This window comes from Malaya genurostris, chromosome 2, assembly GCF_030247185.1.
Source record: "Malaya genurostris strain Urasoe2022 chromosome 2, Malgen_1.1, whole genome shotgun sequence".
NCBI classification, from domain to species: domain Eukaryota; kingdom Metazoa; phylum Arthropoda; class Insecta; order Diptera; family Culicidae; genus Malaya; species Malaya genurostris.
Genome location: NC_080571.1, coordinates 98,245,531 through 98,269,866, shown reverse-complemented (window position 1 = coordinate 98,269,866; position 24,336 = coordinate 98,245,531). Strand labels below are relative to the sequence as shown.

Sequence of the window (24,336 nt, the reverse complement as noted above, 5' to 3'; positions counted from 1 at the left end):
TCAATTTTGTCAGTTTTCAGATGTTGAAATCTGGTGTATTTAAACAGATTATTAGCTTGACCTTTTTCACTTACCCACTGGCGCAAATGAATTAATCGGTAACAATTCCCCCGGAGCACATTTATGTAGCGAAATACGTTTGAATGAGCATAATGATTCTGAGAACTGCTTGGTTCGTATCAGCATAACCTTACCGGGAGCGAATTTTTGATAATGACTGTTATGTCACTCGAGTGATCGTCGCTACTAGTCCTGATCCGCCGTTTGCTTCGACAGGATGTTGAAATTTTGACCGACGGAACTTTTAATCGTTGCAACAAAGTAAGTAAAAGTGAGTTTTGGAGCATCCGTGCCAAAGTGATAACTAGGAATAATTTAAATCAATCGTGTGACTGTATTCAATTTTGAAGAATAATTTTGCAAAATATTTGATTATTTTCTCAGTCGTATGAAATATTTGATTTGTTAGGTTGAGATAAATTTTGAACATCAGCAAATCTATTACGTAAGACTTCACTGAAATTACTAGTTTCTTAGTTTTAAAAATTTTTTAAAGAACAATAAATATTTAGTTAATAATTTATTTATTTCCATGGTCAAAATTAGAGACCGATTGACAATTTTCGGTTAGTAAACGAATATAGAGTATGCTATAGTAAAATTTTGGTTGATTTTTTTTTTCATCTGTAACAGCTCAAAAATCAGAGTTTTGGTTGTGAAAGTAGATGACCCTTGCTCTAGCGTTGCTTCTTTCTAATTTTGTTAAAAAATATTTGTTCGTCATAAAAAAATTACTCAAGAAGAATCTCAAGTCTTTGAATTTAGTGAAAACGATTAGTAAGTTTCCTCACGTGGGTTTTAATAAGTCAGTGAAATTAATTTTTGATGTTCGTTTTTTTTGGTGAATTAAGTGTAAAGATATTTCGAATATTCTAAATTTTATTTCCTTATTGCTGCGAAGTGCGGCAGTGTTACAAGAAAACCTCGGGGTCAAAACGGATGAGATCTCGGAAATGCCAACTCGGTTATCTATTGCTTAATGGCCAAGTGCCATTTTTAGCCGTTTTATGAGGTCTTTATCAAGGGGGATTCCCGCTACACACTAGGTCAGGAACAGAAAAATGGCAAGTAAGCAAATTCGCCTCGTACGTAGGGGGGATATACTTTGCTATGATTTTGAACCCGACAAAACGTATTCGTAAATCTACTACTCTCTTTGAAGCAGAGACTAAGCTAAACTTTCGGATTAGATGAAAGTTCATGTTTGTTGACATTGGCTTATAATATCATAAGCCATTATATTTGATGGATCTATATTTGTGAGTCATTTTCAGAATTTTATTTCAAATTCGTTGATGCGTTTTCTTCCTGGTGCAGCAACTACTCGACCAAATGTGTGCTCCAAAGTAATTTCATTTGATAACATGATTGTTGTTTGGCTTTAGGAAAGAAACTCTAGGCTTATGAAGAAAGAAAATTAATTGAAGTTATGCTGCATTTAACGAAATTTTTCGTTTTGTCAGGTAATCACTGGACATATTTAAGTAAATGAAAATATCAGAAGTAAATATATTTTACACAATATTGAAACCTTGATCAACTTTTACGGGTGGCGCTTTAGATTTACATCAGACCTTCTAACCTGGAGTGTAGGATCGGTAAAATAATTTTGAATCATTTTGCCCAAATAAATAGGAAACTGGAAGTAAGACATTTTTGCTATTAAACTTTTGTTCCATACACTGTCGAATGCTTTTCTATGTCTACAAAATGAACCAAATGATAGAAAAAGTCGATATAGAAGAAAAGCAGATAAAGAAGATATTCTTTGCATCAGAAATCAATTGCATGATCAATTACTACTCTACTCTGTATTTCCGGAACCGGTATCAGGCTCTGGAATTCTACATAAGCTACATCAACTTATGAAAACATAATACTTTTCATTCAAATCTATGTTTGAGAAAATCGGTCTGGCCTTTTCTGAGAAATTGGAGTGATTTCCGAATTGGAGCACACAAGCACTTTCCGGTACTTTCGGAATAAGGAACGATGATTTGGTGTACCCAAAATCAACGTATTTGGTCATCAACTAACCATACCTGCCTGTTTGAAGAATTGTACGGCTATTTGAATGTATTTCGCTTGAATTTTCCGTGTAACGCTCCTAAAAATGAAATTTTTATACCTATCAGCCTATAATTCCGGAACCAGAAGTAGTATTGGATGAAATTCGGTAGGGTTATAAGGGGTTGAATGGCCTTTTATTTGAACTTAAGTTTGTGAATTTGGATCATTCGGTCTATGTCTACAAAATGAACCAAATGATTTATTAACATTTATCATGTGAGTTGCTTTAATGAGTTTTATTATCGTTTATTTATACCCGGCTTTAACCAAGTTGCGGTCGTTACTTTAATGAGTTGATGAGTAGGGTAAAGTGTTATAATATGCCTCCCTTAAGAAAACATTGAGATATTTCTAAATGTACTGATCTATTTTCTTCGAGCATGTGAGTATTTCATTGCAATACGCCTGAGAAACATAATTTCAATGATTTCGGTAGAAATGATGAGAATCGATTGATACAAACACATTTTCCAAAACGACCACATTCTCAGTTTTTTTTTCGCTTGCCGTAGGCATAATGCCCCAGCAACCCTACAATATGCCTAACAACAAATCAGTGTTATGCCCCACAACGATGATGCAATATGCCCCTTGAAAAGTCGATGTAGAAGAAAAGCAGATAAGGAAGATATTCTTTGCATTAGAAATCAATTGCATGATCAATTAATTACAATTGGGAACCAACATTTTTTGTCGTGAATACGACTTACTTTACTATGGGGTGCCTTTTCAAAATTTACCCTCTGAGAGAGTGATAAGTTTTTGATCGTGAATATCTCTTGTTGTATCTAACGAATCAACATAATTTTTGCTACATGCCATCGGAAATATGATCACAATTTTATGATAAAATTTTCACTTGTGTGACATAATCTCAAATAGTTCAAAATTAAACTTTTCTGAAATGTTTGGTATAAACGAGTATCAAAGAGGATAATTCATATGGCGCGTTTGCCTTTCTCGTATTTTGAAAGCTCATAGCTCAGTGATCTTTGGAAGGATTTATACAATCTAACTACCAATAGAATCGAAATTTTTCAACTTAAACGTGTATAGCAAAAGCGTTGAAGTATTTCAATAGTACACTATTGAAAAACCTATCTCATTTGACCCATGTCGACACCAGCCAATCAGAACGCGTTCTGAGGAAGAGAAGAAAATAGCTGCTGCTGTACAACAAATCGTTCAAGAAAAATGTTCCGAAAAGTGGTGAATATCGTAGTGAGTTCCTCAATTTGGTCCTTCTGAATGCTAGAAACGAATCCGTACAGCATATTGATAGTTTCTTTCAATAAATTATGCAAATCCGAAATGAAATAATCGACATAAAAATTCTGTACGCGGCTATTTTTATAGCCGTTAGGACCGCCCATTAGTGAAAAAGCTACAAACGAAATCACATAAAAGGAAATCTATTAACAAAAATTGAATCAGTTTGTATTCTATCGCCACTGCGAGCAGATGTGTTTTGTGTCGTTTGCAAAGCTAGTTTCGCTTTCGACAAGAGCGATTACGTCACAGCTGCCAGTCATCCTCAGTTTAGTGTAAATCAAGAACAATTTGGTTAGATTTGTGCACTTTTCGCTGTGTGAAATTCACAGTAATCGAGATCAAGTGAAGCCTTTTTTGCGAAAAATGTTCCAGAGTTTAATGTCGTAGAGAATTACGCAATTTGACCCTTCTGAATGCTGGAAATGAATCCCTACAGCATATTGATAGTTTTTTTCAAAAATTTATGCAAATCCGAAATGAAATAATCGACATAAAAATTCTGTATGCGGCTATTTTTATAGCCGTTAGGACCGCCCATTAGTGAAAATCAAGAACAGTTTGGTTAGATTTGTGCACTTTTCGCTGTGTGAAATTCATAGTAATCGAGATCAAGTGAAGCCTTTTTTTTACGAAAAATGTTCCGAGTTTAATATCGTAGAGAATTACGCAATTTGACTCTTCTGAATGCTGGAAATGAATCCCTACAGCATATTGATAGTTTTTTTCAATAAATTATGCAAAACCGAAATGAAATAATCGACATTAAAATTCTGTATGCGGCTATTTTTATAGCCGTTAGGACCGCCCATTAGTGAAAAAGCTACAAACGAAATCACATAAAAGGAAATCTATTAACAAAAATTGAATCAGTTTGTATTCTATCGCCACTGCGAGCAGATGTGTTTTGTGTCGTTTGCAAAGCTAGTTTCGCTTTCGACAAGAGCGATTACGTCACAGCTGCCAGTCATCCTCAGTTTAGTGTAAATCAAGAACAATTTGGTTAGATTTGTGCACTTTTCGCTGTGTGAAATTCACAGTAATCGAGATCAAGTGAAGCCTTTTTTGCGAAAAATGTTCCAGAGTTTAATGTCGTAGAGAATTACGCAATTTGACCCTTCTGAATGCTGGAAATGAATCCCTACAGCATATTGATAGTTTTTTTCAAAAATTTATGCAAATCCGAAATGAAATAATCGACATAAAAATTCTGTATGCGGCTATTTTTATAGCCGTTAGGACCGCCCATTAGTGAAAATCAAGAACAGTTTGGTTAGATTTGTGCACTTTTCGCTGTGTGAAATTCATAGTAATCGAGATCAAGTGAAGCCTTTTTTTTACGAAAAATGTTCCGAGTTTAATATCGTAGAGAATTACGCAATTTGACTCTTCTGAATGCTGGAAATGAATCCCTACAGCATATTGATAGTTTTTTTCAATAAATTATGCAAAACCGAAATGAAATAATCGACATTAAAATTCTGTATGCGGCTATTTTTATAGCCGTTAGGACCGCCCATTAGTGAAAAAGCTACAAACGAAATCACATAAAAGGAAATCTCTTAACAAAAATTGAATCAGTTTGGATTCTATCGCCACTGCGAGCAGATGTGTTTTGTGTCGTCTGCACAGCCAGTTTCGCTTCCGACAAGAGCGATTACGTCACAGCTGCCAGTAATTTCGATGGATGAAAAAGCAACGTTGGAGAGCATTATAAAAAATCAGCCGTTCTAAAGGCTCTAAAAGTTTTCTGAAGAACTATTAGGATTTGTTGTTCGCAAATCGAAAGGAAATATCCTCAGTTTAGTGCAAATCTAGAACAGTTTGTTTAGATTTTTGCACTTTTCGCTGTGTGAAAATACACAGTAATCGAGATCAAGTGAAACCTTCTGTGTTTTTGCGAAAAATGTTCCAGAGTTCGTAGAGAACTACACAATTTGACCCTTATGAATGCTAGAAACAAGTTCCTACAGCATATTGATAGTTTCTTTCTATAAATTATGCAAATGCGAAATAAAATAATCGACATTAATATTCTGTATGCGACTATTTTTATAGCCGTTAGGACCGCCCATTAGTGAAAAAGCTACAAACGAAATCACGTAAAAGAAAGCTCCTAACAAAAATCTAATCAGTTTGGATTCTATCGCCAATGCGAGCAGATGTATTTTGTGCTGTTTGCAAAGCTAGTTTCGCTTCCGACAAGAGCGATTACGTCACAACTGCCAGTCATTTCGATGGATGAAAAAGCAATGTTGGAGAGCATTATAAAAAATCAGCCGTTATAATGGCTCTAAAAGTTTTCTGAAGAACTATTAGGATGTGTTGTTCGCAAATCGAAAGCAAATATCCTCAGTTTAGTGCAAATGTAGAACAGTTTGGTTAGATTTTTGCACTTTTCGCTGTGTGAAATTCACAGTAATCGAGATCAAGTGAAGCCTTCTTTGTTTTTGCGAAAAATGTGGAAAAGGAGAATGCTTGCATAATTCATACAATTGATCAACTAATTGATATTCGGAAGTGTTAAGGAACATGTCAGTTGTTTTCGTATTCACGACATCCAGTTATGTCTCTGACATTACCCACCCGCCTTTTTTATCCTCCCAAAGCTACATTTTGTTTTAATAGCCGTTATTAATCGAATCGAAGGTAGGGCATAATGTCCGTTGAGTGACTGTTATGAGAAAATTTGTATATCAAAAATGGCTTTGTATCTGGATTTTTATACTGTAAATAGAGACATTAGCACTGCTGAAAGTAAATTACTAAGTAGCAACCGACCGTTAGACGTTTTATACGGTTAAAATGCTTGATTAATCGAAGCAAAACCTTACATCGAAAAGATGCCTAATTATATTTTCATTTTTTTCATACTTTCCAGCATACGATAACTGCCAAACCTGCATAGCAGAAAGATCCTACGAAAAGATAGTGTTAGTGATAAATAAAACTTTTGTTTTTAAAAGTCTTAAATGTTTAAAACAGGAAGGGTGGCGTTTTGTCCAGCAGGTGCGCTTTATAACACTTTCCCCTAGTTGAATGCTCAAAACGAAATCCAAATTGCTCCGGAAAAATTATCTGTTTTGTCGTGAATACGACTTACTTTACTATGGGGCGCCTTTTCAAAATTAGCCATATGGAAGAATGGGCAGAACTTAATCGTGAATATCTCGACTTGTATTAATCGCAGCAACATAATTCTTTCACTATTTCATCAAAAATATGATCAGGAATTTAGGAAAATATTTTAAACAGTGTGAGATAACCACAAACAACTAAAAAATTAAGTTTTCTCAAACTTTGAAAACAACGCGGAAAACTCTTCACTTTTGCTTGGGTTTTTCGCGCAAGGACGACGATTTTGAGGTAGTCAGGCACATATCTTCAACTGAACGATATAAAAGGGGAACCGTGGTCGAAAATCGATCATTTCTTCTCGTGCGTTGGATGAAAGTAGACATCGGGGCAGATGAAAGTAGACAAACGGCGGCATCGGAGAGCGCACCTTCTGCGTGGTTGAAAACCCCAAACGCTCAGGTCGTAGATCTCATTAGCCTTCCGGTCGTCAAGGCGAGAAGCAGCGATGTCAGATCTACGGAAATCTCCGTAGATCTACGGATTCGAACATTTTCTACGGATCTACGGATCTTTAGTTTAGTGAAAATCCAAAATAATTTGACTTGCTTCGTGCACTTTTCGCTGTGCGAAAATCTTCGAGATAAATGTTCCGAACTGTGCTAAATATCGTACACGGAAAGAAATCCGTTACTGCTGTTATGATTAGAAAATCATGAAACCAATCGTTTTACCTTATCGTGAAATCATGAGCAATAACGCTACGCTTTTCATTTAACAAACATCAATTACATATTTGATGTGATAGTTGTTGCTAGAATAATATTCCGAGAGCTATCGTTTAATTCGATTGTGAATTTGGAACACCATCTAACGAAAATCAGAAAAATATTTTGTTCAACCACTTTGATTAACTTGTTTCATAGATATAACAACACAAGCTGATGTATTGATGCACCTAAATATTATGAATAAGACGATTTTTTTGCAAGAATTCGACAGAGTTTTTTTTAATAGGCTTGTTTCACTCGTGTTTTCTCATGCAGTTCGTTTAAGTGTTTAAATTCTGAAACATAAAATCAAAACTGAAGTAATGAACGCACGTAAACACGTTATGTCTTGCGTCGTCGTTTTTCAAAAATAGAAAACAGAATATTTTATTTTAAAAGAATTTCGTCTTGCTTTTCACTGAATTTATATTGCAAAAATGACCATCGTTGCAAAAATCACACATAACGCCTTAATTTATGTTACCATCGTAGCAGAAACACGCCTGAAGTTATACCCAACAACTTCGAGTGCGTTACTTTTAAATTTCATCGAAATCAGTCCGAATGGATCATGATCCGAGAAAATTTTAATCATGGTGTATTATCATAACATGAAAATATATTATTTTCCCCAAATCATGACTCGTTATGCTCATTTCTAGAATCGGAATTTTGCCCGTGTAGAGAATTCCACAATTTTGTCCTTCTAAAAGGCAGAAATGAATCCTGTACTGCATCTTGATAGTTTATTTCAATGAAATATGCAAATCCGAAATGAGATAATCGACGTCAAAAATCGTTGAAAATTTTAGTTTCGCAATTCACACAATCGATCAACTATCAATTCGAGTTCGAAAGTGTAAAGAAATCGTGTCAGTTTTACTCGTATTCACGACATCCAGTTATGTCTCTGACATTACACACCCGTACTTTTTTAAATTCTGTAGTTAATAGCACACTATCATTTTATACAAGCAACTCACTTAATGCTAGCACAATATTCTGTTCGTCATAAATGATTCAGGTCGAGACGGCCGCCGGCCAATGCGGGGGTGCAGCGCCCCGCAGAAATCACCTCTGTCTAGTTGCGGGCGTTTGCCCGGATTACCCAAAGCTAGGAGCTATCCCTTAGTTAAGCTATCCGAACGAGCGGCAGCGAGGTCGGACAGCAGGTCATTAAAAACGATGAGGCGTAGCCGCATTAGACCTTTAAAATTGCAGTAAATTAGAACAATTTCTATTAAGCAGCATGTTCATCTGTTATGGCAAATGACTGTTATGCCAAATGACCATTATGCCAAATAACCATTTCGCCAAATGTCGTTATGCCAAACGGCTTTATGCCAAACGTGGTAGCCCCATTGAATTATATTCCGGTTCAAGAGTAACGAGGTGAATTGTGCGAAAAAAGAAGAAAAACCTGTCTTAATCCATCTTGTGGTGTAATTTTCATTAGAAATCGATTCAATTTCCGAGGGATTTTTCGACAATCTATTTCCAGAGCCGGAACTCGGAAACCGTCACAGTCGTAGAAAATTTTTGTGACCATAGTTAGGCCTACAAGTTATAAAATCTGTTTTGAAGATTTCGTACTTATCTGAGTCGTTAATTTTATAACAATTAGACCGACTTTGACCGACATAGAATGAGCTTAGCGAAATAACTATTCCATTATAAAGACAAAGATTTTGTTGGAATTAAAACTGATTGATTCACCTGTCATGCACTACACAGATATAAATAATGAATATTACACGACATGTAAATCAATAGTAATATGAAGTAGACATGGGTTGAATCGAAAGCTTGACAGAAAACTATCATTGATGAAAAAATGAATTGGTTTGCATTGAGTTTCAATGAATAGAACTGTATATTTCAGTGATTTAGGTTTTGGTACCTCATGGGTACCGGTTTGTGCTGAAGTGCACATGACTGTTTTGATTGTTTTACGTTTCCACCTCGCGGATTTCGTCTGAGACGTCAGGATAGACATAGCACATCGGTGTAAAAAATGCATTGTAAATAGCAATGGCTTTACGTCTGCTTAGCGGATTATGTTGATTCGCAAGGTGGCATTAGCAGTCAACATAATCTGCTAATACACTGATGAGCTGAGTGTATGTTTCAATTACGCGCAGTTTTACGATTCAATTATTTTGAAACGTGCAATATCTCCCGCACACGTTATACAAAATAGAACAAAAAAAGCTGTGTTTTTTGTTGTTTAAAAGGTGGTGGTGTTTTCTTATTTCGTTCTAGCACGTACCGAGGCGTGCCGGTTTTGCATCATCATTTTGTATGAGTTTTGTGTTTCTGGATGAATTTGCACAATATCTTTCAAGACAATGGGAGCTTTAATTTGAATTATGATTTGTGAAAATCAGTTCAACCGTTGCTGAGAAATCGAAGTTAGTTTCGTTTTCGGAGATTTTATTTACTATTATCGTTGCTTACGAAACCGGAAATATGGAAATCTAGCAATCCCAAATTAGGTTTATATATCCACTAAGGGGCTGTCCATAAAAGATGTCACGCCACAAGGAGGAAGGGGGTGTTTCACAAAACGTGACCTTTTGTGAAAGAGGGAAGGGGGAGGGTTGTTGAAATGTGACGTTTAATATTTTCAACGAGCGCATTTTTGAAATATCTAATTATATTAATGCTTTGCCCTATTTCCTGAAAAATTTCCACAATAAACGTTTACATTCTATAGGAAAACGTGTATTTTTTTATGTAAAAGCTTCTTCTTGTAAATTCGGAAACGAATGATGCAGGAAATTATTTCTGTTGTGATCAACAAAAGTGCACGGAGAGACGAGTAAATTAGAGAAATTAATAAATTTTCCTAATATTAGTAAAAAAAAGATACCTTCAAACGGTTTAACTTAAGTTATGCACTGACAATTTTAGTCAATGTATATGAGATTGGGAGGTAGTTTAGGTAGTAAGCAGATGTGGAATATAAACCACACAAAGAATGAAAGATTTTCAAAATGCTTGTTTGATCGGTCGCATCGAAATTTCATGCTTCTTGATGTATTTAAAATTCATTCAACAATACCATGTTGGCGGAGTAATATCAATAAAACCATCAAATAACATTAACATATATGCTTTGGTTATCAATAATTATAATGATAAGAACAACATGTTCAATCATAAAGCATGTCATGCAGCTGATTAATTTACCCTGTTTAACTTGAATTGACACTGAAGCAACAGTCCGGTGATTTGCAAACCAATTATTAAAAACAAACATCTCAATGGTAGAAAATAACATTATTTAGTTCGAAATAAGAGTTTAAATATCAAAAACCATTGCAAAGTCTGCTTGAGCAAATAGCAACAAAATATAAAATTTGGCATTGTAACATCAAAGCAAGAACAAAACATTTATAGAAGATGAATTTTTCAGTAATTTGATTTTCTAGCATTGCGAATAGTATATCATAAGAAGTTCTCTTATCTGATTCTGATACAGTTTATTCAATTGTATTCGATTTGAAAAAGGATCCACTGGATTAATTGTACTTAATGAAATTGGTATGCCTCATCAATAACGAAATCAAATTTAATAACAAATCTTGATGCTAAACAGATATTGTCTAATCTATCAAGAAGATTTCTTCGATGAAATATCAAGAAAATATGAAGTATTGCTATGACAGCAAAGGAACATTAAGACAAGATATGATGGTAAAATGTGTTATTATTTTGATTTTTGTTTACTATTCACATCTATACGGGAGGAGTGCAGGTTTTGCTACGGCAATTCAAACGCGCCTTTCAAATGCAGCGAAAGCTGTGTGCTCAAACCCTGTGCTCCTGTTACATCCATAAATTAAATTCATGTCAAAAAAGTGTTTTATTGAATTTAATCAAAATAGTGCCTCATCATCAGCATCAACCAACTGGAAGTAAGTGTCGCTCTAATCACTGTGTGGTGTGAAATATTTTTTAAACTAATTTTGCATGGAGCATTGCTATTGCGTAGAGAATGCTGTCAAATTTACAATATCAATGTGATTACGATCCAAACTTATTATTTTCATGAAATTTTCATCTAGCATTTATTTCTCTTAATCTAGTATTCATTTTATTGCGAATTAAACAATGGTTGCGAAATCGAACACGGAATGCTTCAAACGAGAATATATGTTGAATCTACGTAAATCGTGCATTAACGAAACCGGTATTTTACCCAACTCTGTTGATAATGACTTTAAAAGAGCATTTCCCAAAGATTCAAAATTGACAATGTTCCATGATTTTGGAAAAGTCTCATTGACACGCGTCATCCTTAGTTATAAATTCCTGTAGGATTGCTGTTATTACTCAGCGGGGGATCAACGATTTCAGACGTAGATCATGTCATGTCTTATCTTGATCATATGTGATTTTCCTCCACCAAGATCAAAGATGATCGAATCATCCAATGCGTGAAATGAATCAAGAATCATTTTAGCTCAAAATCACTACCGATTTTGTGTGACGGAAGATTTTGATCGATGTGATTTAAAGATCACTGATCAACTGATCTTGAAAAAATCAGATCAGAAATGATCTTTATTGGTAAAGATCACAAGCGATCTTCTTCGGTAGTGATGTCGATTTAATGAGGTTTTGATCTTTATTTTCTCAGCCCTGTATGTTACGCTAAGGAAATAATACTCCTTAGCTAAAAAATACATAATATTTTTGTGTACCCCTTGGATTTAAATGTTTCATCAATTCCAATAAAATACTTTTGTTAAATTATATAATTAATTCTAATAAAATAATTTCGATGGTATTTTAATTTACTGATATTTTTTAATACTACATTAGGTATGTAAAAAATCGATTTTCCCTCATATTCGTATGGTTTGTTATACATATTGAGCATGTATTGAGATGAATTTTATTTATTATGAATTCGTGACATGTGACATAGGGGGTGGAGGATCTTTGATGCTGTGACAATTTGTGACAAAGGCGTGGTGGGGGGTGTGGGGTGGGGAGTTAAAAATTGCTGAAATAAGCGTGACGTCTTTTATGGACAGCCCCCAACTAACATTATCTGCTAGAATCGGATATTTACCAGTAAGTTTTATAAAAAATTGCATCTCGTTTCGCCAGAACTTGGTAAAAAATAATCATAAAATTGAACATTATCCACTTATCGGAACCCAAAGTTGTATCTGGAACAACATTTCGGAGCATTTTAAAGAATTTGAAAGCCATTTATTTGCATTTTAGTTTGTGAAATTCGGTTATGTAATTTTCGCGAACAATTGGGTGCACATTTTTGCATATATTTGCACATATTTTTTTTCAATACCTGAAACAGAAGTTGAATAAAGATGAAATTCAAAAGGTAAGCTATGGGACCAGAAGACCTGTCGTTTGAACTTGAGTTTTTGAAAATCGGTTCAGCTATCTTTGAGAAAATTGAGCGACAAATTTTTCACATTTTTTGGTACCTACCCTGTAATTCCGGAAGTTGGATCGCGATAAAGTCTACCCGATCAGATGGTAATAACAGAATTATAACAACTGGAGTAATTTATTTCAAAAATATTTTGTAACAAATTTTTAAATATTTTTGGCTGGTAAGCTGTTAAAATAACAAAAATCATAACAAAAAGACCCTAGCGGGAACAAAATCGTAACAGATTTTGGAACGTTTGTATCACAATTATTTTTGAATTTGATATAACTACTGAAGTCTGAAAGCAGAAATTTATAAAAATAGTTGTGAAAAATTAGATAGCAAATTTAACACAGAGAAACTATATCACAGCTAACTTTTAAGCATCGTTTCAATCCAAAATTGTTTAATGATTTTTTTTATTAAATGAATAATTAATTTAGTGATCTGATTTCTTCTTCTATTTATTTTCTTTTTTAATTCTGATCATTATATTTCGACATACAGCAACGGAAGAACTCATTTTTTCAATTAATGAACTTCATTATGAGTCTTGCAAATGAAAATAAAACATCATAAGTGATTTTATTATTATATTGTTATCATAAATTTTAACTTTCAACTGTTTTCATTCTATAAATATCTCAAAATAACACAAGTTGTTATACATGTCAATTGTTGATATACTTGTGTTATGATTTTGTTATGTGCATCTGATCGGGTATAGGACCCATAAGACCTTCCAGTTTTGTCATCTCGGAGAAAACTGAGTGACATTATTTGTCACATACACACAGACATGCACGCACACACACATACACACAGACGTTTTGTGATCTCGACGAAGGTAATTTCTATGCTTTTCTTAAATTCCGATTCAAATGAAAGACCCTATAGTCCTATGGCCTGCTATTGAATTTTATTCTGATCCGACTTCCTGTACCGGAGCAATAGGAAAAATGTGCAAAAAAATAAATAAATGTGCACTCAATTTTTTCAAAGACCGCTCAATCCATTTTCACAAGCTTAGGTTCGAATAAAAGGTCTTACAATCCCATAGAACCCCATCAAATTTCATTAGGACATGACTTCTGATTCCGGAATCTCCGAAAAAACAAAACAAAATACTTTGCCGTATAATTAAGCAGGTTTGGTTTGTCGATGACCAAATACATTGATTTTGGATATACCGGATCTTCGTTACCGGCTCCGGAAATACCGAAAAGACCGGAAATAACTCCAATTTCTCAGAATGGGCTGGACCGATTTTCACAATCTAAGATTGAAAAGAAAGATATTATGTTCCCATAAGTAAGTGTACAATTTCTTTCGGATCCGATTTCCGATTCCGGAAATACAGGGTCGAGTGTGTATGAAACTGTAACACGTCACTTAGAGCGATAATCCAAAAAAACTGTTTTAACTTTCTCACATAACTAATGTTTTGATATATGCTATTAAGGGACTCTTCAAAAAAGTTTTTTTTGAATCTTGAGTATGTTACATGTCTGTTGCAGTAATTACTTGACCGACTGGTACTTGATGAGAACATGAAATTTGTTTATTATCTAGAGTAGGCTTATCTATTATCTTCTCTTTAAGAAAGTTGTGATAAATTCCTTCTGCCACCGGAATTCGACTGTGGGTTGTTTTTTGTTCTAGTTTCCGTTCTCGAAATTATTTCAGGATTGAATCAGCTAATTTAGACATGGAATCAGTGTCACAAAACGTTTCCATTTCATTACTAACCTGATTTCAATTTTAGATGCCCAATTCCACGGCAGTATTCCTGTCGATTGTGCTGCTATCGATCGTCATCAGTGTGGAAGCCGTAAATTTACGAAAATGTTCACCAAGGTCAGCTTCGGCTAAAAACCGTACCAGCCGCCATACTCTACCGTGCGGCTACCGGCCACCACAGAATATCATCTGTCCACAGGGAAGTCTGCTGGAAAACAATCAGTGCGTCCTGCGGCAAACGTACTGTCCGGGTGGTTTCCAACTGGTTGGCAACTCGTGCATCGGACAAACGGTTTGTCCTCCTGGGTACATCCTCTCCAACGGTATGTGCCATCGTAATCCAGGTCCGTTGGACATAATTGCCTGTGAAAAGAAAACCGAACCTGTTAGCTGTTCCGAGGGTTACACGTTCGACGGTAGCCGTTGCATGCGGCAAGAAACTCGACCATTCGAAACGAGGAATAAGACAACGGCGAGCATGACATCGTTTACCTGCCCGAAGGGTTATGATTTAAGCAGCGATCTGTGCACTCGCTACGATCGTGAATCGGCGACATGTTATCGCGGAACTTTACACCTTGGAGATTGCGTTGTCGAGGCGAAATGCTCGAGCCCCTTCGCAATGGATGATTACGGTCGTTGCGTCAAGTTGACGGAAAAATTTGCGTCATGTCCCAATGGAACCGTGTTTGCCGAGGGGGCTTGTCAGTATCCAAATCCCAAATGTCCTCCTAATTATTCGTTCATCGGTGGACAATGCGTGATGGAGCAGACGGCTCCGGTTCAGTGTGACAGCTCTACAAAACTCGTAGACAATTATTGTGTAGTCGCAGAGCCAACTTGTCTTGCAGGCTATACCAGGACTGGAAATCAATGCGTTCAAACACGGCGCGATCAGATGAAATGTCCCGGTGGTAGTTTTCTTCGGGAAAGCATTTGCGTTGCTCGGGAAGTTGAATGTTCGCCTGGTTATGAGTTCCGCAATGGTTATTGTATTAAATATGACCAAGTACCCGTTAAATGTCCGTCGGATTCCCGCCTAGAAGGTGAAGTATGTGTTTCACAGAAACCCTTATGCAGCCAGGATTACGAATATGATCGACGGTACGGTCATTGTATCAGGCGGGATCAAAGACCTGCAATTTGCGACAGTGGATTCGTTCTTCGTAACGGGCAATGTGTTAGTGCTATTAGCTGTGAAAGTGGTTATTCTTTCGACAATGGTGAGTGCGTGCGCGAAGAGAGAGGCTTAAACCAGTGCCCAGGGGGAACGAGTTTGCAGCGGGGAATGTGTGTACATTCCGAGCCTCGATGTGATATTGGATTGCACCTAATCGATGGGGTGTGTATTAGTCAGGACGAAAAGGCACCCATTTGTCCTGGTGGCTCGTACTATTACGAAGGATATTGCCGGCTTCGTAACGTCGGATGCCGTCCAGGGTTCGAATTGAAAGATTCGCAATGTGTCAAGGAAAGTTCGGCTACACCGGAATGCCCCTTCGGATTCACGTATCGCAGAGGTTACTGCTTAGCTATGCCACAGTGCAACGATGGGTTTGTATTAGAGGAAGGAGTCTGCGTTCGGAAACACGTTGGAACGATTACCTGTCCACCGGAATCAAACTTTGAACGTGGTATATGTGTTAGTGACAAAATCGAATGCTTAACAGGTTTCGTACTAAAGAATGGAATGTGTGTTCGTGTTCATGAAATTAGTCCCACTTGTCCCTCCGAGGCAGAATTCAACAATGGAAAGTGTCTGCTGAAAAAAACGACCACGTGCCCATTTGGGTCTACAGTTTTGAACGGGGCATGCCGCATGATTGAAACAATTACTCCGAGTTGCCCTGGCGGAAGTTACTATTCGAATGGTGTCTGTCATGGGTCATCGGTGTTACCTCAGGTGCCAGTTCAACCGCAGTATCCATCCCCATGTGCAGGAGGTTGTTTGCAGCTTCAGCAACCGTGTGCTAGCAATTGGATGTGTGGAAGCGTACAAAATTGTGGATCTTGTGGTCAACAAAGTTATCCTCAGTACGTCCAGAATACTCAGTTGCCAGTTTGTCCAGCGGGCTATGAAATGGCTCGGGGTATGTGCAGTCGAAGCTACACCATACCAATGCAATGCCCGGCGGGTTATAATCTAGAAAACAATGAATGTGTCCTCAGTGTTCGAATGACTTGTGGTGCTGGGGCCACAATGGAGAACGAACGCTGTGTTCGGTACGAGTCATTGCCCGGAAACTGTCGAGCTGGGTTCTACATGAAGAACAACCGTTGCGTCTACATGAACCCGGAATGTAGCTTCGGCTATAGTCTCATAAACGGAAAATGTGTAAAAATAATAGAACAGCCATCGACATGTCCAGCTAATTCGAAAAAACTGAGAAACTTCTGCGTTGCACAACCGAAATGTAGAACAGGATTAGAACTGCGCAATGATGTCTGCTACAAGGTGGAGTACGACGTACCGCAGTGCCCTTCTGGTTATGTCGTGAAGGATGAGTTTTGCGTGGCAACGTTTCAATGTGCAGAAGGTTACACATTCGAGAACAACAAGTGTGTTCAAAGAATACAACGGTCATCGATGTGTCCACCACAAACCAGACAAGTGGAAAACTACTGTGTTGTTCCCGGACCGACATGTGAACCTGGTTTCGATCTGAGGAATGGACACTGCACCAAACTACACCGTAAATCAATCATCTGCCCACAAAACAGTCGGCTTCAGGAGGAACAGTGCGTAGCATTGCCAAAATGTCCGTACGCTTATCAAATGATTTTGGACCAATGTACTCGCTCGGATCAGATACCAGCTCAATGTGCTCATAATTTCTTCATCGATAATGACAGATGCGTTTCGAAGGATGTCATCTGTCCGAGTGGTTATCATTTGGATAGCGATGAGTGTGTTCGCGAAACCTACGAAGCTATTTCCTGTCCGGTTGGGTCAACACTTCGCGATAAGCTATGCGTCGTTGGACAACCGATTTGTGAATCAGGTTTCAAAGTAGAAAACAATCAGTGTGTACAACACAATTATTTAATGCCTCGCTGTCCAGCGGAAACTGTAATGACCGATAATCTGTGTGTGCGAAATCCGGTCTGTCCTTCGGGTTATCGCTTTACCAACAGTCACTGTATAAAACAGTCTTACGCTACTATTAACTGCAACGCTGGAACACTGATCAATGGAAAATGCGTAGCACCGGGCCCCCATTGTCCAGATGATTATCAATTCGTAGACAATCGATGCATCCTGAAAGAGTATTCCAATCCATCTTGTCCGGATCGTTCGAAACTTCAGCAGAGAAATTGTGTAGTTGACGCTCCACAGTGTCCACCCGGATTCAACTACACTAATGCCATGTGTTTGAGAATATTCACCGTTAATGCTGACTGTCCTAAAGATTACTCAATTAAAGGAGGACGATGCGTTATCGAACGGTACACTGTGGAAAATATTTGCCCGGATGGATTCAGCTTGCAGGGTACTGCTTGTGTGAAGTTGACGTTTGCCGCTGCAACTTGCTCTGCCGGATTCATCCTGGAGAATGGAGTATGCGTAAAAACGGTTTGCGACAACAGTCCGGAGATGCCTCCTGCTCAAGCCTACATAAATTCAATTGGTTCTTCTTCGATTACTAATCATGTTTCAGTTCCCGTCGTATCCAGCACCGTTAACTCAGTTGATTCTTCGTTCATTGCTTCAGGCGATTCTTCGGAAAGTGTTGCTCCGTCCAAACCGAATTATATATCAGATAGCTTCGATGCCTTCTTCGAAAATATTCCCAGCTCCAATCAGATTAAATACGACTGGTACCCTACTGTTGCTGCTGCTTCTGACGCGAATGAAACCGTAACAGTTGGTACGGTCGCAACCGAATCTCATCTGACAGCAAACCGCTCCACCGAAGATGTACCTACGGTAGTTATCGAACCGAATGCCGAAATGTACACCTGTATTGTGTATTCGCCCAAAATTTGCACTAAATCTTGGGGCGATGAATGGGAATGCTTGCATCACGAATTCGAAGATATCCAGTCTCGTTACTGCCGGGAGGATGGGGATCATATCTATTTGAGAGTGAACCGAACCGATTACGACGAGGACAACGGAGTGCTGATTATGGCTACCATTGCTTCTATTGTTGAAAATTATGAGGATGAGGACCTCGACTATGAAACAGGTAAGTCGATTTCCAACGATGTTGCGTACAACAATAAATCCATAACTTAAACATTTCTAGATTGTTCAAACTGTATTCACGGTGATTACACGTGTTCAGCTAGCTGTTACAAGTATGATTGTGAGGATGAGTGCTACCTGATTGATGTCAATGATTTTTGTGGTGAAATTCCAAAACCGGACAAGGGCTGCACCAGGGAGGACGGCTGTCGAGGAAGTAATTGTGAGGGATAACCATCCGATATTAGGTGTCCTATGAAATGTTAGTAATTTTAGTGTTAAAGTGATGCGGGGTTTGACTTGACTACGAAAAACACCAAAATTAACGAGTAGTTGTTTACTTTTTACATTCGACATCGTTTTATGTGAGCTTGAGCACCCTGAAAAAGCTACAGAATCTTTCGAACTAGTGAAGTGATAATAAATATCTTCCTTGAAACGAATTGCAATAAATAGAATGAGTAAAATGTTTAGTGAGATTGGTTTCTTACTTCATTTTGGTATTAATTGATTTACGCATGTCTTCTACGTGTTGGGATCGTGGAATCATAAATTATGGGTAGGTATGATTTTTGCGAAACTTTTGACCCAATTTCGAGTAGCCACAAGTAAGCATGTAAATACAGCGATAACTGTGAAAAAAGTTTACCAAATCGTTTAGGAAAACCATGAATCAAAATTGCGTGAGATAACTGACATCTTAAAGTTCTCACACGGCTGTGTGTACACTACTGGCATGAACATTTGTTGTCATGCTGTTGTCGAAGTGGGTGTCACGATTGTACATAGTGAACCAAAAAAAAAACGACATCGTGTCGTTGTTTCCCTGCGCTGTTTCGCCGAGATACGCTGATTTTCTGAATTGATATGTGACAATGGACGGAACCTGGATCCATCAGTATACTCCAGAGTGGAAGCGATTGTTAGCCGAGTGGATGTGAGAACCGTGCCAAGCGTCCAAAACGACAAACGTTGGGCTTTGAATTGCACCCTCCATAGCCACCGGATATGCCCCCCACGACTACTACTAGTTTGCAGTTATCAATAAGTGCTCCAAAGAAAGAAATTCTTGTCCAACGAGGAAGTCATTGCTGAAATAAACGCTTATTTTGGGATAAATCGTTCCACACGAAATGTTTTAGAGAAGCGCTGTGTAGCTCGTGGAGGAGACAACGTGGATGAGTAAAATTGAGTTCAGTTTTGCTTAAATAAAACATTGTTTTCTTAGTTAGTCCCGGGACTTATTGATCCACGTGTTATGTATTACCAGTTCCAGGTCCAGGTCCAGGTCCAGATACTGAAACTGAAATCGGACCTGGACTTACTACATTACTGGTATCGTATCAACTACAGGATCAATACCTACTCTAACAATATCGTAAGCTCATGTTCAGTTTCAGTATTTGAACCAGGATTCAAATCTAAATTTTGACTAGTAATGTTATTTTTCGCATTAGAGGGAAATACAAACAATAGTTTTTAACATCGAAATACTTGAAGGATCTACTACGGATAAGTATCTAACATTACTTAGCGACCTTATTCAAACGTGACACCTTACACACACAGACACTGTTCGATCTTGTCGAGTTGAGTCGAACGATATATGATTCGTTTTAGAATTTTTCTTTCATCAGCAAATCAACTGCTGAAAAATTAATAACACTAATAAAACATTGAATTTCTCACCAATCTCATCTAGGAACATGATAAGCATGAATTTTCGCATGAAAATTATTAAAAATTACACAACCATGCGTAAAGATATCTATAAAATAGTTTTAACAGACATTGATAAGTGAAAGTATGTAATTACAACTTCAGCTTGAGATTTGGAATAAATTAGCATTACTCAGTATAACGGTGAGGGATATTAAACAATCTGCTATGACCTTTAATAATAAATACAGTTAGAATCAGACCGTACCCAGGATTTCGTTTTGGGAGGGGCTCTTGGTTAAAAAATAATGTTACTGAAAATTACTAATGTATCTAATTCTCGATGTGACTTTTACCGGCGTTTTTAACAGACACTTTAAACTTTTCCAACGAAACTGTCATTATGGTGGAGTATTCAAATAATATTTGTAACTGTACCCGAGAGAAGGTTATTGTATTACATTTTTTACGTTTACTGTCATGTTACTTCTGTTACACAAGACTTGTCATGATGCCGTATATTCTGAGATAATTTACATTCTTACTTTAAATGACGGCAATTCACCCCAGCCGATTCGTGGAGTTTAATAGTTTAATTCCAGTGTGTATTACCTTTGTTTTGCTTCCGTTCCCTTGAGTCAGAATAAGAAGATAAGCAGATAGAAATACGTTACACTTTCACCACGCGAAATAAAATGTGTTCATTAAATTCAAAAGTGCTAACTGTTGTATTTATTTATAACTAAATAAACCTCGGCCACAACAGTTTTGGCGTGATGACGCGAAGCTGCCAATGCTGCTACACTACATGGGTGCGGAAACATACGACGTTGTTTCAGACAAACTGGCGCCGGAAAAACCACAGACTAAAACATACGACGAAATAGTGCAAACTCTCGAGAACCATTTCAATGCGGAACCACTGGAAATATTGGAAAACTTTCGGTTCAAATGTCGGAAACAGTGCGACGAACGTGCAGATGAGTCAATCGATGATTATCTGATTGCCATAAGGAAGTTGGCCATAACCTGCAATTTTGGCAACTATTTGAGTACTGCGTTGCGGAATCAGTTCGTTTTCGGAATAAAGGACCGTGGAATCCAAGCACGTCTACTGGAGGTACGTGGTCTTACATTGGATCGGGCGCGAGAGATCGCGGTATCGATGGAAGCATCTGCGAAAGGTGGACAGGAGATCCACTCACGTCAGGGGAAACCGGATTTGAATCTCGTCAATGCCTGCTAGAGCTAAAGTAAACAAAAAGTTTATTGTCTCGGAGAAGAAAACAAAATCGCACAAACACCCCGATACGAAAAGGAGCGAATGTTTTCGTTGCGGAAGTGCTGCTCATTTTGCGAATAAGTGTCCGCATATAAAGACTACATGTAACTACTGCAATGTAACAGGTCATTTGCAAAAAATTTGACTGAAGAAAAAATCTGCGGAAATTAAGAAAAGCGATTCACATCAGATTGAAAAAAGTGCAACAAATAAAGTGCAACAAGCAAGTTTGCGAGCAGTTAAAATTTGCGGAATATACGATGCTGCTGATTTCAACAACAATGCAGATAAATTTCGGATGGAACTTTTATTGAATGGCTCGAAAGTGATATTTGAAATCGACAGCGGATCGCCTGTTTCGATTTTGAGTTTGTCGGATTATCAAAAATACATTCTCGGTATTAAAATGCATCATCCGGATACTATTTACTTTGGTAAGCTACAGTGGCAACACGATTGAATTGTGTGGGATGTGCGCTGTTCACATAAACTACGGTGGTAAAAATCATGAGCTGCTGCTGTATGTTGTGAAAAATAAAAAACATCCCCTGCTGGGTCGTGGTTGGATGAAAGTTTTAAAAATCGATGTAAATAAATTTCATGAAAACGTTCACACGGTTGCGATTGATAATTGTGCTAATCGAGCGTTACGGAAGTGTCTGTGAGAAGTCGATGGGAAAAATCGAAGGCCTTACAGCGAAATTACAACTTAAACCGATTGTACATCCAGTGTATTTGCGAGCACGGTCTGTTCCATTCTCTATCCGTCAGGCGGTTGAAAATGAAATAAGGAGTTTAGAGAATGACGGTGTGCTAGTCAAAGTGAATCACAGTGCTTGGGCCACACCGGTAGTCCCGGTAATGAAACTGAACAATCGAGTGCGACTTTGCGGTGACTAAGATTTCGGTGAATCCAAATCTCGTAGTCGATGAACACCCCCTGCCCTCCGTTGAGGAGTTGTTTGCAAATGTGGCAGGTGGTGAGAAGTTTACAAAAATTGACCTGTCTCAAGCTTATTTGCAATTAGAGGTCAGTGCGGACGATCAGGAGATTCTCACGTTCAGCACTCATTTGGGATTGTACAGATCGACAAGGCTGATGTACGGTATCAGCTCGGCACCTGCGATTTGGCAACGTTTGATGGAGGAGGTGCTGAATGGAATCCCGGGGGTAACAGTTTTTCTAGACGATGTTCGAGTTACAGGGTTATGCAAATACAACATGCGGATTAACCTTGACAAGTGTCAGTTCTTTGCTGATCGCATAGAATATTGCGGTTACTTAATCGACCGAGACGGAATACACAAGGTGCGAAGTAAAATTGATGCTATGCAGAATATGCCAGTTCCTGAGAATAAAGACCAGGTGCGTTCATTCGTTGGATTGGTCAATTACTACGGTCGATTCTTTCCACATCTGAGTACAACTATTTATCCGTTAAACCGTCTTCTACAAAATAACGTGATATTCAAGTGGACTAAGGAAAGTAACGATGCGTTCCTGAAAGTGAAGGAAGAAATGCAATCAGAACGATTCTTGGTGCATTACAGTACGGAGTTACCGTTAGTTTTGGCAACAGATGCGTCTCCATATGGAGTTGGTGCAGTTCTTAGTCACATTATGCCGGACGGTACAGAAAGACCTATAATGTACGCGTCAAAAACATTGAACGATACGCAGCGTAGATACAAACAGATCGATTGTGAAGCATTTGCGATCATATTTGGAGTGCGAAAATTTTACCAATACTTATATGGACGGAAATTTTTGTTGGTTACTGACAACGAGCCGGTGAAGCAAATATTCTCAAAGACAAAAGGGTTGCCAGCAATGTCTGCACTACGGATGCAACACTATGCGACTTTTCTCGCTTCGTTTCGTTACGTCATCAAATTTTGTCCAACGAAAGAGCATTATAATGCTGATGCCTTTTCACGTTTACCGGTTAGTACAAAGCCACTGGACAACGTAGTTGAAGAAGTCGATTTGTTAGAGGTTAATATAATCGAAACGCTTTCTATAAGAGTCGAGGATTTGGCAAAATCAACGCCTTTGGATTCAACAGTGAAAATTCTGCTACAAGGGTTGAAAAATGGAAAAACGGTAGATGCACGTGACCGTTTCGGCATCGATCAAATCGAGTTCGCCTTACAACAAGGATGCATTATGCGGGGAAAACGTGTGTCCGTCCCACCTGAGCTACGACCGAACGTATTGAAAGAATTGCACTCTACAAACTTTGGTACAAAAAGATTGAAGTCGCTCGCCAGAGGATATGTCTGGTGGGAGCGAATTGATAAGGAAATCGAGGAGCTCGTACGGAACTGTGCGAGTTGTCAAATGACTCGTCCGGAGGCTGTGAAAGTGCCGCTACACTGTTGGGAAACCCCAAAAGAACCATTCGAAAGAGTGCACGTCGATTTTGCGGGTCCATTCATGGTAACATACTTTATTGTTTTTGTTGATGCGTATAAAAAGTGACCGGAAGTCAAAATACTACGCGATATAACTACGAGTACCACAATCCATGCTTGTCGGGAATTTTTCGTTGCTTACGGAATTACAAGCCAATACTGGCTTTTTCTGATTTGAGGTAGTCCTTCAGAAGTATACTACGCCAGAAAACTGACATTACCGTCCCATTGAAACGCCGTTCGAGGCACTCGTGCCGCTTCGAAACACTCGTGCTGACTTTAGTCTATTGCCGGGTAATAATTCTGTTCTATGGCGTATAATAATGGATCCTGCCAAACACGTACTCAAAGTGCGCTTGCGTTCGTCTTTCTAGCCCTGAATAAGTCGGCATAT

At 38.0% G+C, this 24,336-nt stretch overlaps 2 protein-coding genes across 2 annotated transcripts; both read left to right on the top strand.

The window, feature by feature from the left end:
* The first annotated feature begins 263 nt into the window (after positions 1-263).
* Positions 264-19,043, top strand: LOC131432227 (zonadhesin-like). The gene is made up of 3 exons (XM_058598366.1): positions 264-321; positions 14,423-18,587; positions 18,648-19,043. The coding sequence occupies exons 2-3, from the start codon at positions 14,423-14,425 to the stop codon at positions 18,818-18,820; spliced, it is 4,338 nt and encodes a 1,445-aa protein (XP_058454349.1). The 5' UTR covers positions 264-321; the 3' UTR covers positions 18,821-19,043.
* A 2,890-nt stretch (positions 19,044-21,933) lies between these two features.
* On the top strand, positions 21,934-24,009 carry LOC131428718 (uncharacterized protein K02A2.6-like). Its single transcript, XM_058592764.1, has 3 exons — positions 21,934-21,961; positions 22,454-23,090; positions 23,478-24,009. Exons 1-3 carry the CDS (start codon positions 21,934-21,936, stop codon positions 24,007-24,009), a joined length of 1,197 nt encoding a protein of 398 aa, XP_058448747.1.
* Positions 24,010-24,336: the final 327 nt, after the last annotated feature.

What these genes read in the sequence shown, in the direction of transcription:
- LOC131428718 (XM_058592764.1), top strand. Translation starts at nt 21,934, where the DNA reads ATGCATCATCCGGATACTATTTACTTTG. An exon ending in TCCGGATACTATTTACTTTG is followed by an intron (nt 21,962 to 22,453) that starts GTAAGCTACAGT and finishes CAAATCTCGTAG; the next exon opens with TCGATGAACACCCCCTGCCC. An exon ending in CATTACAGTACGGAGTTACC is followed by an intron (nt 23,091 to 23,477) that starts GTTAGTTTTGGC and finishes TTTACCGGTTAG; the next exon opens with TACAAAGCCACTGGACAACG.
- LOC131432227 (XM_058598366.1), top strand. Translation starts at nt 14,423, where the DNA reads ATGCCCAATTCCACGGCAGTATTCCTGTCGATTGTGCTGCTATCGATC. An exon ending in GGACCTCGACTATGAAACAG is followed by an intron (nt 18,588 to 18,647) that starts GTAAGTCGATTT and finishes AAACATTTCTAG; the next exon opens with ATTGTTCAAACTGTATTCAC.